The 14,300-nt window shown below is 41.7% G+C and overlaps 1 protein-coding gene across 1 annotated transcript in view; it reads right to left on the reverse strand.

Annotated features, from left to right (window-relative positions):
• Positions 1–14,300, reverse strand: part of RHOJ (ras homolog family member J) — a 91,991-nt gene that overhangs the window by 10,870 nt on the left and 66,821 nt on the right. The window contains exons 2-3 of the mRNA XM_032180242.2: positions 13,959–14,017; positions 1,743–1,907 (exon numbers count right to left, since the gene is read on the reverse strand). Coding sequence (XP_032036133.1) covers positions 1,743–1,907; positions 13,959–14,017 — 224 coding nt within the window. The remainder of the gene's footprint in view (positions 1–1,742; positions 1,908–13,958; positions 14,018–14,300) is intronic.

Raw genomic sequence — 14,300 nt, forward strand, 5'->3', positions numbered from 1 at the left:
CCTTCAAACAGTTACCCTGTGAGTGAAGACTACTCGGGTGATTCTGTTGCTATCTCAGATGTTTTTTCAAAATTTTCTATTTATTTCTCTATTCTACTTACAGGGCATGCAAGATAACCAATCCAGTCTCATTACCTTACAGTGAGGCCTTATTTGATCCCAAATTATATTACTCATTATTTACTAGTTTATTTCCTGGCTTTGAACACATCTTTTTTTTTTTTTTTTTCGCTTTTCCAAATAAAATCTTCATCCTCAAAGGAGGTATGAAGATTTGCTACCTGTGAGGATATTCTAACACATGTTCTGCAAGCTCTGGAAGGCAAGTCCCTGAGAGAAATTTTCAAAGGGTTTGCTCAAGAAAAGCATTAATCTTTTCAAAGGTAGAACTTTGAAGATAGCATTTATATATCTGGATTAGATTTGATAATTTAATTAAAGATTTTGGTTGCTTTAAAGCGTCACTGTGTATGTGAACCCATGTGTTCATGAATGGGTGTGAATGTGGGAAAGCAAGGGCTTGTGTCTTAAAGAAAGACCAATATATTAGGGTCCCTTTTGTAAGCACGTTACTCAGCTCTACTAATTTGTGTGTGTGTGTGCATGTGTGTGTATGATAATTGTTCAATTTTGTGCCTATCTCTAATAAAATCAGCTCGAATCACGGAAAGGTGATTGAATGTTCTGTCACATATTTGGCAGCAGGGATTCAGGCTCCATCAATATGGGCAAACATTATTATCTGGAATTCAAGGCAAAAGACTTCATTTAAACAAATAATTATCTTTCAGAGCAGAAGCGTTAACTATGATTACTCTGATTTATGGAGATGTGTATTCCTCTACATTCTTTAAGTAAATACATATACTGTGTACCTGTCCATATCTTCTTTAGGAAATATTTTTCTTTCCTTTGTGTTAAAAAATTCTCTTGTTCAAAAAGAACATAAATGAATAATAGAAATAAATAGCATATGAAACAGATAACAATGAAGCCCTTCAGTGTTAGTATATTCCTATGTCTTTGGGATAGTAATTTGGATTTTAAAATGCCAAAGAACAAAATCCATTTAAAACTATAAACAGTAACAATCCTTAATACATTTAATGTGATTGGCTTACTACTGGAAACTCAAACTATGGAAATTGACTAGCTTTCAGAACACTGTAAAGGCTTTCACAATCGTAGGTTTGTTTATCTGGTATATGTGTTTTAACTTCTTCTCTAAGATCTGGAAGACCAAGAGGTTTAAAAGGAATAGACAGTGGTGAATTTTTATCTTCCTTCTCCAGAAGTGTAATTAAAGAGTTCCTGTCATAGAATGCCTATTCTGATTGCTGTGGTCACCTTGACACTTCTACCTATTTTGTGATTTTAAAACAACTGTGGGTTTCAGATATAAAAAGTACTAGATAATATGTTCAATTGACACCCTCACCTCATTGCTCGATTCAAGCCTGGCAAAGGGTGTCTATTTTAAAAATTACTTTGTTATTAAAAAAAATCAGAGAGATTAATTTTTGAAGGCCATATCAAAACTTTCTGCTCCATATTAAATAGCTCTATTATCTTTTCCACTACGGGCTAAATCGTCATGCACACCTTAAGAACTTCTGTTCATAGGATTGACATGTCTGAGACACTCTTCCATAGTGTTTGGCAGAATAGAATGTTCACGAGGTACCTAAAGGGTCTTCCCATTTTTGCAGCCCGCCCCACCCTGCCATCGCCCACATTTTAACCTGGGTCCCTATGAGGACATAAGGCACGTGAGGCATGCAGTCCTTGAGCTCGGGGACCCATTCCTCCTGGACATTGTGGTAAGAGGCAGGGTTTACGACAGAGAAGCAGATCAAAAATACATCCGTGTTGGGGTAGGAGAGTGGCCTCAGCTGGTTGTAGTCCTCCTGTGGGAAGAGCAGACAAGGGTTTGTACAGCCTGTGTAAGGTGTGTCCCATGTGGTTCCAAGGTCAGATTGCAGGTAAGAGTCCACTACAGCGCACTGGGATCCCGTTTCTTCCTCAACCCTAGAATCTGGTAGTTCTTTCTCTACTAGAACTAAAGGAGCCATCAGTCAGAAAAATACCTTTTTGTTACGTACAGAGATTATGTATTGCCCCTTCTTAAGATGAACTTAAAAAATATTTTTAGCAGTTTTATTGAGATATATCTTACATACCTACCTATATATACCATAAAGTTCTTATGTACCATAAAGTTCACCCATTTATTTTTTATTTTTAAATTGTAGACATTTAAGTTGTACAACATGGTGTTTGATATACACATATATGCTACAGTGAAACAAACTAACATATTCATCTCCCTACAGCTTACCTTTAAAAATATGTTTTATGGCGAGAGGACCAGAAACCTACTCTCTTAGCATATTTCCAGTATGCGATATAGTGTTATTAACTATAGTTATCATGCTGTACATTACAGCTGTAGACTTACTCACCCTAGCTAACTGCAGCTTTGTACCCTTGATCAAAACCTCCCCGTTTCCTTTCCTTACTTGCCTCTGGTAACAATAGTTCTACTCTCTGTTTCTATGTATTCAAAAGTTCACCTGACTGGGCACAGTGGCTCATGCCTGTAATCCCAGCACTTTGGAAGCCAAGGCGGGAGGATCACTTGATTCCTTGAGCTTGAGACCAGCCTGGGCAATATAGCAAGACCCTATCTCTACAAAAAAATACTAAAATTAGCTGGGCATGGTGGTACATGCCTGTAGTCCCAGCTACTCAGGAGGCTGAAGTGGGAGGATGGCTTGAGCCTGGGAGTTTGGAGCTGCAGTGAGCTGTGATCATGCTACTGTACTCCAGCCTGGGCAACACAGCAAGACCCTGTCTCAAAAAACAAAACAAAAAACCAAAAGTTCACCCATTTAAAGTGTAACATTCAGTAAAGATTATTGCAATTCTTCCATCATGTTGGAATTGTGTTATATTGAATACACTATATTTAAATTAGTGAGCTATTTGCCAAGGCACCAGGAATCCACTCCTCACACGATTAAAAAAAAATTATATCCAAATTTAATTTAGAATAAATGAACTAACATGCAAAACAAGAGTTATTGCCAAATTTGACACCACAATATTTGAAGAAATATGTTGAGTGAGGGTTTAGAGCTAAGAATTTTGGATTTGTTTCAAATATTACTTAAAGGCCAAATAAATAAAATGCTAGCTTAATTATTTTCTTTCTAAACATTTTTCAGATCAGAATATGCTTGTGGAAGAGTTTCTGGTTGCATAAGATATTTATGTATTTGCTATTTTAGTGGGAGTTGATAAATACAAAGTAAAACTTTGCATCATTTCGACTTTGGGAAAATGTTAGCAAGAACCTTTTACTGTATGTAAAATGTTTTAGGAGGTTCCAAGGTAAAACCTGATATTTCAATAGAAAGTTTTATATATTTTTATAGAATTTAGTAACATATAAGCAGACAGTAACTTTGTGTGTACACATACCATATTTATATATACACCACATATCACAACATGACATGTATCCATACACACCATACATAATTTGTATGTGTATACACACTATATATGATGTGTGTGCACTATATATGTGCGTATACTATATGTGCAACTAAACTTATGTGTTCACACCTATGATATACATGTATTCATAGAGAGGGGTTAATAAATAATTAACTCATTTATTAGGGGCATGACTACTCTTCATAAAACATTTCAGAAACTTACAAAACATGTATGTGCTCATTGCAAAAATGCAAACATTAAAGAAGTACACAGAGTTGAAGTGAAAGCTTGTTTTCATCCCTGATATGGTCTCTAATAGTATTTCCTCTCCCCAGAGGGAGCGACTGCTTAAACACTGTCCTTCCAAACGTTTTATTTTACTTTATTTTATTTTTTGAGACAGAGTCTCAATCTATTGCCCAGGCTGGAGTGCAATGGCGTGATCATGGCTCACTGTAGCTTCCGACTGCCGGGCTCAAGTGATCCTCCCACTTCAGCCTCCCAAGTAGCTTGGACTACAGGCACATGCCACCACACCCAGTCAATTTTTATATTTTTTGTAGAGATGGGGTCTCACTGTGTTGCCCAGGCTGGTCTTGAACTCCTGGGCTCAAGCAATCCTCCTGCCTCAGCCCCTCAAAGTGCTAGGATGATAGGCATGAGTCACCACACCTGGCCCATTTTATATTTATGCATGTATACAACATACACATGTTTAGTTTAAAAACAAATTGATTAAATTGTTCATATTGTGCCACTTGTGTTTTGTAAAACATAATATATCATGGATATATTTTTAATATCAACCTTTCTACTGACTCTAATAATATATTTATTAGATAACGGGGTGGTGGGTGCAGCAAACCACCATGGCACGTGTATACCTATGTAACAAACCTGCACGTTCTGCACATGTATCCCAGAACTTAAAGTATAATAAAAAATTTTTTAAAAAAAGACCAGAAAAGGAAGTACACACATGTGCACACTACATACACATGAGACTGAAAGGAAGTACCTTAGAATGTTAAGTGTGGTCCACTCCGGTTGGTGGCATGCATTGATCTATTGTTTAGCTACTCAGAGTATGCAGAACACGGGACTCAGTATATGTGGCCGCTACGGCTACTACTATTAAAACTTAAACAAAGGTTTTTGGTACCTAATGCAAAATGCAAAGCAAGATGGCAATGATGCTGAAAAGTAAAATCCTGAAAAATAAACCCCAAACAACAAAAAAAACCCTACTATTGTGGCTAATTTACCACATTTCTGGTCAATAATTGGGAGTTGGGTGCACAGCTGAATAAACAAACACTGGTCATACTGGGAAGTTGGGCCAGGTCTACTGGGTTGCGTCTCAGCCAAGTTGTGCCTATGTCTGTGTGTGTGTGTGTGTGTGTGTGTTTGTGTAGCTGGGGAGGCAGTGGAGAAAGGGATAGCTAATTTCTTGGCACTACCCTCTCCTCTTTACACAACTAGCTCTGAAAAACAAACCTCCTCTTCCATGGTCTCCCCACTTTTCTCTTTTCTCTCTGGAGTGTTCCCTTAAAGAGCAGCTGTAAGGCCCATGAGCCGAGAAGTCTTCCCAGACTATAATCTACAGCTGTTCACCACACCACCTGCCCTCTGCCACTGCATGCTCCCATCTGGATTGTCATAAATGGAGTAGGGACCATGTTGATTTTTTTCTCATCCCTACATGTACTCTTTCCGCAGTAAATATTCAATAAATGCTATTGATAGACTGGAAGAAATGACCTCTACAGTGACCTGCAAATGAACACATGGCATTTCTGTGGGCCATTTATTGCAGTGACTTTTATTAGAATCACCTGGGGAGCTTCTAAACCATCCTGAAGCTCTGCTAATCAACTCCTTGCTCCACCCCCTTTTCTACTCTGGAACCAGCTAAATTAGAATCTCTGGAGAGTGGGCCTGTGTATCTGGAAGTTCTGACTTAACTGGTTTGGAGTGGGCCTGGAGTCGAGAACACGGCTGTACTTCACTATCATCTCCAACATTAATGGAGGATGCGCCCAAGGACTTATTACTAAAGGTCAGGCATTGTTTTAAACTCTTATGTACGTTCTCATTGCATCCTCCTGATGGAACTGGAAGGATGGTACCATCAACATTCACATTTCATAGAGGAGGAAGTTAAGGTTTAGAGAGGTTCCATGATGGGCCAATGTTACAGAGTTCATAAATACCAGGATGGGGTATTTAGCCTAAATCCAGCTCTGCCTCTCAATTGTGACCACACTGTTTTCTGCAGCTCAGAATTTTAAGTGACAGATTAAGCATTTTCTTAACTTATCCAGGAATCTTGACTCACATGTTACCCAGCAATCAAAATGTTTGACCACAGGATGTATCATCTATTTGATGGCCTGCATCTGCTTCAGATTACCACTGGATGGCAGCAACACTGTATATTTAAAACTTCAAAGCCAAAAACCAAAGAAAAACACCATCAGGAGAAATGTCACAACTAGGTTAGGTAGGAACAAATAACTGTTGTTAATAGTCGGAAAGGAGTATGTTTGTCTGATTTTTTTAACCCAGTGGCTATCAAAGGATTTCTATTTACATTATGGAAAAGTTGGAAGACCATGGGTTGCTGGATTGACTGTAGGTGGGGCAGGTGAGAGAAGTCTGTTTCTGATCATTTACCCTCCTGGCCCTCCAGCTGAGTTGCTTATGGTAGTGTCAGTCACTGGGCTCACTGTGCTCTGTATTCTGGAACTCTCTTCTGTGGAAACCTTAGTCCTGCTGTATCATTCCATTTAAAAAGATTTCGTGCCTACTGAATGGGTAGCACTGTTAAGGATGCTGTATGAACTATATAAGGTGAATAAGAATTGGCAATTCAATTGGGGAAAGAAAATGAAAATACATGAAATAATTTGATTTATGTGGAAGTAAGACAGGTTAAGTTTCTCTTACTCTTTGCTGGCTAATCTCAAAATGGAATGATGTAGAATATTTATCTGACTGAATTGGGAAAATACAATTCCAAGACTAGAAAAGGCCTTAAAGATTAGCTAATGCAGTGGTTTCCAATCTACGCTCTTCAGTCCAGCAGCATTGGCGTCACCTGGGAGCTTGTTAGACATGCACATTCCCAGGTGCCACGCAGCCCCCTGAAGCTGAGGCACCGGGGGAGAGGCTGCACCATCAGTGCTGTAACAAGCCCTGCAGGTGATTCTGATGCAGCTCGAGTTTCAGAACCACAGGTTACTGTTCTTCCCTCTCCCCGGAGCCAGTTTTATGGTTTAAGAAACAAGCGTCTAGACAGATGGAGTAATTTAACCAGGACAACAGAGCAAAAATACTTTTAAAGAAGGCTCACACCTGGGCTATTGGAAGCTAACCCTGGGCTGCAGCTATAAAATATGGCAGGGAGGTCAGGATTAATAAAAGAAAGTGTCCCCTTGGGACTAGGGGCTGGGGAGTTGAATTTGTGCCAGCTGGTAACAATGTTTTTTCACCAGAGAGCCTGCTTTGGCCCTGGGTTGGATGGTAACATGTGGAGATGATGTCAAGGGGCTATGAGAAGTGGATAAGTGGTTTAGTTGGTATTTGAGGCCATTTCTAATGTTGAAATTCAGAATGGAAGACAGGTGCTTATTTGCTTCTTGAAGAGACAGTGTTTTAATCTAAAAGAGAGGCTCAAATGGGGCTTTGGAGGTAAAGTAGACAAAGAGGCTAGGATTGGGGAGTGCAGGGAAGGATTTGGGGCAAAGTAGGCCTTTGAGTGCTTTTAGCCGAACTTCACCCTGAAGGCAAGAACATGTTCAGTTTGAAGGCAGATCTAGTGTTCTGGGGTGACTATGGGTGATTATTAAACACGAAAAGTTCAGAGAAAGTGTTAGCATCAGATGCGCCAAACACCTGGGTCCTAAATATTACAGGCTGCATCATGACGCAGGTAAGTGAAATCATTTTCTAGATAGCACTTCTTAGACACTACATATATTTGTATCACCCGTGGACCTTGTTAAAATGTAATTTTGTTTTTGTTTGTTTGTTTTGAGATTGGGTCTCGCTTTCTGCTCACACTGTAGTGCACTGATCATAGTTCACTGGAGTCTTGAACTCCTGGGCTCAAGTGATCCTTTCTCCAGCCTCCCAAGTAGCTGGGACTACAGGTATGCACACCATGCCTGGGTAATTAAAAAAATGTTGTAGAGATAGGGTCTCGCTATGTTGCCCAAGCTAAAGTGCTAATTCTTATTCAGTAGCAGGACTGGAATGGAGCCCAAGAATGTGCATTTCTAACAAGTTTCCAGGTGATGCTAGTGCTACTGGGTCCAGGGGCCACACTTTGAGCAGCAAAGAGAGTTGCGCTGAGCTCCTCCCACCCCGCCATACCCACATTAATTTGGAAATAGAATTCTGCTTCCAAGTCTTGGGTTTAGTGACATTTATCCCAGATTTTTTTGGTATAAGTCTCATTTTCATGTTCGCCCATAAATCAGGCTTAATTTGAAAAACGTGGGCACCATGTATCGGGTGCGTGCATAGCACGGTGCTTAAGAGCATGGGCGGTGGGTAGAAATTCTCTGCGTTTGTGACTGTGGTGTGATCTTGGGTAAGTTCTCCACGCCTCACTTGAGGCTAATAGTGCTGGCCTTATGAGTTGTTATGAGAATAAAATACGTTAATATTTGTAGGCCACTTAGAACATTGTTTTGAACATAGTAAATACTTTAATGATCCAGTAAAAGAGTCCATCCTCCAGCCCATATCAACAACAGCTGCTGGTCCTGGACGCATTTCCCTACCCTTATTGGATGCCAGGGCTGATTCAGAAATTAACTTTTTCTGAACTGAGTAGTAATAAGACCCAAATGTTTGCAAACTCCAACCGCAACTCTCAGTTCCTACAGCTCTCTTTTTCATAATTTGGGGAGAAGTAAGATTGTGTCCTAAGGTTACTTTTACTAAGCAGCTGTCACGTGGGCAAACTTCTCCCTAATCTCCCAAATGGCCTACTCCTGAAAATCCCACATGAAGATACACGTGAGCAAGAAAGTTGGAGTTGCTCCCTGAGGGAAAACATTTATTCTGAGGTTTTAGGCAGACTTTCCATAGAGGGTTTCTGCCAGATCCTGTGCTGCAGATGGCCCCATTGGATCAGCCAATAGCAAAGGGGAAGGCTTATGTGTGTCCTTCCAAGTGGAGCCTGGGTTGCCATTCATAAACCCTAGCTGTGCTTGCTTCCTTGCTTGATTGCATGCTTCCTCAGCCCTTGGGGGAAAGCGGGACTTCAGAAATCAGGGCCTGGGGAAAATGTGCAACATGCAGCCCTGGGCGAGTGAGGGGCTCGGCTGATGGCCTTCCTTGCTTCTCTACTCCCACGGTCACTGGTGACAGCTGAGCTGCTGTGGTTTCTCAGTGACAGACACCATTCTGTGCTTGCCCACATGCAGTGGTTCACCCTTCCACAGAACCAAGCGCCTGGCCAGGCTGCACCTGGCTCCTGACACCAGGAGACGGTCATTCCTCCCTGGCAGTGCTGCTAACTGCCATTTTCACAGGTGTTGTCTCTGAGATATGCCCATCCTAGAGTCTTGCCCAAGAGGCCATAATCTGAGTAGGGCTTTGCCCACATCATCCTTCTAGGTGAGGCCACATCAAGAGAAGGAGGCAAGACCTTGTCTTAGTACTATGGCTGGTTCCACTGTAATGATCTGCTGTGAGGTAGGAGGACATCTGGCTGCAAGCCGTAACCTGGGAAAGAGCCCTCTCCCAGTCTGAAGTTCCTCAGCTGGTGAATGCCCAGGGTTGGCTGTGGCATCCCCAACCCAGCCAACCCCCTGCTGTCCACTTGGTCTCTCCTGATGCATTGCAAACAAACTGGCCCGCAAGGACATCATGGGAAAGTCAGCTTCTGGGACTCTTTCAAAGCTGAGCCAAAGATCTGAGCTCTAGATATCCCTTTAACATTCAGTAACACACTACTAGGGATCTGTCTCGTACAGGATGAGTTGGCACAACGTAAATAGATTTGGCTTACAGGGCTGGTTGGCCTTATTTCCTCCCTAGTGTGATCTGAGGAGTAACATGCACTCACCCTGAGAAAAATTCCTCAATTCATTGCCTAATCTAATGTTTGGAATTCTACCTAACAGAATTAAACAGAGTTGTGAAGAATCTATCTCCAAAGGGCTCCATTCCAAGTCCAAATGTTAGTTTGTTTCAGGGTTTGGGGAAGGGAGCTAATGTTTAATAGCAGCCACCACGTGTTGACAGTGTATGCAAGTGACTTCATTATAAACTCTCTTTTTTTTTTTGAGATGGAGTTTTGCTCTTGTTGCCTAGGCTGGAATGCAATGGTACAATCTCAGCTTACTGCAACCTCCACCTCCCGGGTTCAAGGGATTCTCCTGCCTCAGCCTCCCAAGTAGCTGGGATCACAGGCGCCTGCCACCATGCTTGGCTAATTTTGTATTTTTAGTAGAAATGGGGTTTCACCGTGTTGGCCAGGCTGGTCTTGGACTCCTGACCTTGTGATCTGTCTGCCTCGGCCTCCCAAAGTGCTGGGATTACAGGCATGAGCCACTGTGCCCAGCCCATTATAAACTATCTTTAGCGCATGCTTGCCTGAATTGTGGAGGCGCAGGAGTGTCTCAGGCCATGGCTCATGGGGCTGTAGCCAGGTCTGAGGCAGACTAGGTGCCTCAAAGTCAAGGGAAAGCAGGTCAAATGATTTTGTTTAGCGCTGACATTGTTTAGCGCTGCAAACAATGAGACAATGAGTTCTATCACTTTAACTCTCAGAACACATTTGCTTCAGTTAGTTCAAGACAAAGATGTGGAGGATTGCTTCTTGGTTTATTCATGCACAAAAATCTAATTATTCAAGCAATATGGACTCTATAGCTGGATTCAGAGACATTTTCTTTTTGTGGTTCAGGGATTAACCAATTGGTTTTGAGATCATCTCTCTTCCATTGTAATTGGCAAAATGAGTATTTTTGAATTATACATGTTCTTTAGCTATCCAGCACATTTACTAGAATATAACTGAGAAGAGGCAGATTATTCTACCTAGGACTGAGAATGGAAATTTTGGGACACTGTTTCCAAATTAAATTTGTTACAAAGTCTTAATAGCTGAATTGTAGAACTATGGGAATACATTTTAGTAATGGTTATTTTCCATTGCATCCTCCTAACTTTCAGAACAATGCCTCAACCACCAGAAACGTTTAGAGTAGTGCTTCTCGAAATTTAATGTGCATTCTAATGATTTGGAGATCTTCTTAAAATGGATTTGCCGGGCGCGGTGGCTCACGCTTGTAATCCCAGCACTTTGGGAAGCCGAGGTGGGCGGATCACGAGGTCAGGAGGTCGAGACCACGATGAAACCCTGTCTTTACTAAAAATACAAAAAATTAGCCGGGCGTAGTGGCGGGCGCCTGTAGTCCCAGCTACTCGGAGAGGCTGAGGCAGGAGAATGGCGTGAACCCGGGAGGCGGAGCTTGCAGTGAGCCGAGATCACGCCACTGCACTCCAGCCTGGGCGACAGAGCGAGACTCCGTCTCAAAAAAACAAAAAACAAAAAAACAAAATGGATTTGCAAATTCAGTAGACTGGGGATAGACCTTGAGATTCTGCAGTTCTAACATGCTTCCTGGTGACGTTGATGCCACTGGTTGGTGGACCACACTTTGAGTGGCTCTCAAAGTATGGTGTAGCGACCAGCAGCAGCATTGCCAGAAAACCTGTTAGAAATGCAAACTCTGTAATCCCAGCACTTTGGGAGGCTGAGGTGGGCGGATCACCTGAGGTTGGGAGTTCGAGACCAGCCTGGGCAACATGGTGAACGCCCCCCCCCCCCAGTCTCTAGAAAAAAACACAAAAATTAGCTGGGTGTGGTGGCAGGTGCCTGTAATCCCAGTTACTTGGGAGGCTGAGGCAGGAGAATTGCTTGAACTCGAGAAGCAGAGGTTGCAGTCAGCCAAGATTGCGCCACTGCACTACAGCCTGGGTGACGGGAGCGAAACCCTGTCTCAAAAAAATAAAAAAATAAAAAGAAATGCAAACTCTTGGGTCCCACCCTAAACCTGCAGAAGCAGAAATTCTTGGAGTGGGGCCCAGTAGCTGAGTTTTGACAAGCCCTACAGGTGATTCTGACACATACTCTAGTTTGAGAATCACTGTTCTAGAAAATGAATTACAAGTTATCCTGTAGTGTAACACATTCCCATTATTTAGTAATCTTTTACAGCTGAAAGGTCTCCCATGGGTCTAGCCTCAAATCCTTTTGCCTAATTACTCCAGTTCTATCAGGGTTTCTTGAGATTATATGTGAAAAGTCCTCATAGAATTTTAGGGCTAGAAGGAACCTTAAGATACGTTCTGATTCCTTTTCCTCATGCTTTATGGTTCCTTTTGAGCCTTGTCTACCTCTGAATATAAAGCATTCAAGTGAGAGTTGAAAAAATATCTTATAATCTATTGGTTATATTTTATCAGTCTTCATCACTTTTGTATCAGAGGTTTGGGCCATTCTGTTTGCTTTGATGTGGAGTTTAAAGATATTTTTACAATGTCTTACAGATTCAACTCTTATACTGGTATTATTTAAATTTTTTTCTTAAGAGGACAGAACAGTGGGAAAAATAAACTCCACCAGAGCTTTTAAAGAGTTTTATTGGATTTAAAATTAAACAGAAGCCTGTGGAGGTTGTTCTTGGGGCAGTTAATGCACAGGAGGCAATACTTGTTGGATTGCTGCAGAAGAGGGGAGAACTGACTGGGCAGCAGGGGACAGGGAGACTTTTTCGGAAGCCAGAGGGACCAGAGAGAGGTTTCAGAGTCATGAAATAATCATTGCCATATTGAACTTTTCCAACCGGATTATATTAGTAAAATTTGACTATGGGAGAGGAGGGTATAAACTCCTCTCTCTTTCAGGCTATGAGTTCCTGATGAATGGGGACACCCCAATGATTGAGTGAATTAGAGCAGGCAACTTTGGCTTCCAAAGTGGTGTACCCTTGTTGCTGGAATGCTTTCTTTTGGGGGTATGAGCTATCCTGAGGCCCTTGTATCTTAGATCAGAGGAGCAAATGATTTTTTTCATTTGAGCACATGGGGGGCCTCCTTTCTTAGTCGTATGTCTTGCTATTGACGTGAGAGGTTGCTTCCACTCCCAGTTCCTGGCAGTAGCTTACCAAAACAGGCATCTGCCAATGAGGGGACCCTGGATGCTCTTAGAAGCTTTGAGTCTGGTGCTAGATTTTCCAGGTTCTAGACCCTAGTCTGGCCAACACCTGCCTTTGATGTTCCACACACATTTATACAGTGGTCCTTACAAATTTTCACAGAAATCCCCAAAGAGAATTCCATTTATTTATATTCTTGTGAAGAGCTTTCAAGTTGAGCAAAACGATGTATATCCAAACAATTGTGAAAAAAAAAAAAAAAAAAAAAAAGGCCTAGACGAATGCATCACTACAAATAACAATTCCCAGGAAACTCACACTGAGAAATAGCAGGGTAAAATGTTTACTCCAAAGAACTTAAGATGTATGAATTTGGACAGACTGAACAACCCGCTGATTTTGACCTAAATAGATGGCCCAAGACATGGTAACAAAAGCTCTATCCAAGAAATTGGGCTACGGCCATCAGTTGCTTAACCACTTCCCCTCCACCAATCCATGAACTAGATTAGAACATTAGAACATGAGAAACTTCGTAGCGATGTGTGGGATGCTGGGAAAGACAGATTAAGCGCCATTTTCACCCAAAGAAAGCATGTGCCAGCTGATTAAATGTTGAGGGTTTTAGCCCATTGTCTTATGTTATTGGTGGGCCAGTTTCTCCAACTTGAAGAAACAGTCCTGACAAAGTGAGAATATTTCAAGAATCTTAGGGAACTTAGAGTCAACCCCCAGTTATTCAGGGTTGACTCTCACTTTTGGAAAACATCTAGGATCCTGGCTTTTCTTCCTTCCAACACTTAATCCATCTTCTCCCTCTCTCCTCCCCTCACCCCCACCAATCTCTTTTTGGGCCTTTTCGCAGTTCATTAGGCAATTCAAATAAAGCGTGGGCAAAGAAAATAACCTGAAAAAAAATGGGTGGAACTAAAATTTATGAAATTGACCTATGAATCCTGAATCTGGAATAGGTTTCCACAGAAAGAAATTGAAACTCGTGGTCACAAATCTGTTATTCTGGTTTTTGATGGTCATCAGTCAAATGAATCATTATTTACCTATCAATGCCTTAAATAATGTAATAATTTAGATTTTTGTAATTTTTAAAATATTGAGAATGTGCTTTTGGTTGTCATTTAGGCAGACAATAAATTGGCCCCAAATGATCAGAATGGGTAATATCTGTGCTAGGAGTCCCATCTGCCTAAGCAAACGGATCTTTTTCTCCCCTACACCACCGCCCTCCAGTGAATCAAGATAATAAAAATGTACCTGTCCCGCGGTGTCGTACAGTCCGAGCAAGTGTTGCTTGCCTCCCACGGTCACAGTAACTAGGGGAGAAGAGAAGAGAAGGGAAGAGGAGAGTCCATAAACACAAGCTTCAATCAGGAGCCCTCACATTGTTTCCATGCCAGCATCTCCTTGGGCAGCAAGAAGAAGCATATGCCTCGCCCATGTACATTCTAAACCAAGTTGACAGCATAATTTCCAAATGAAAGGTAACCTTGGGCTGCAGTGATGGCAGATGGTCTAAGCCAAGTCCAAATTTCTCAACAGAGATGAATATTATTGGTGCCACCAGGACACTCTGTGGGCTACCCACTGATCCTTATT

This window comes from Hylobates moloch, unplaced genomic scaffold, assembly GCF_009828535.3.
Source record: "Hylobates moloch isolate HMO894 unplaced genomic scaffold, HMol_V3 SCAFFOLD_16, whole genome shotgun sequence".
Lineage (NCBI taxonomy): Eukaryota > Metazoa > Chordata > Mammalia > Primates > Hylobatidae > Hylobates > Hylobates moloch.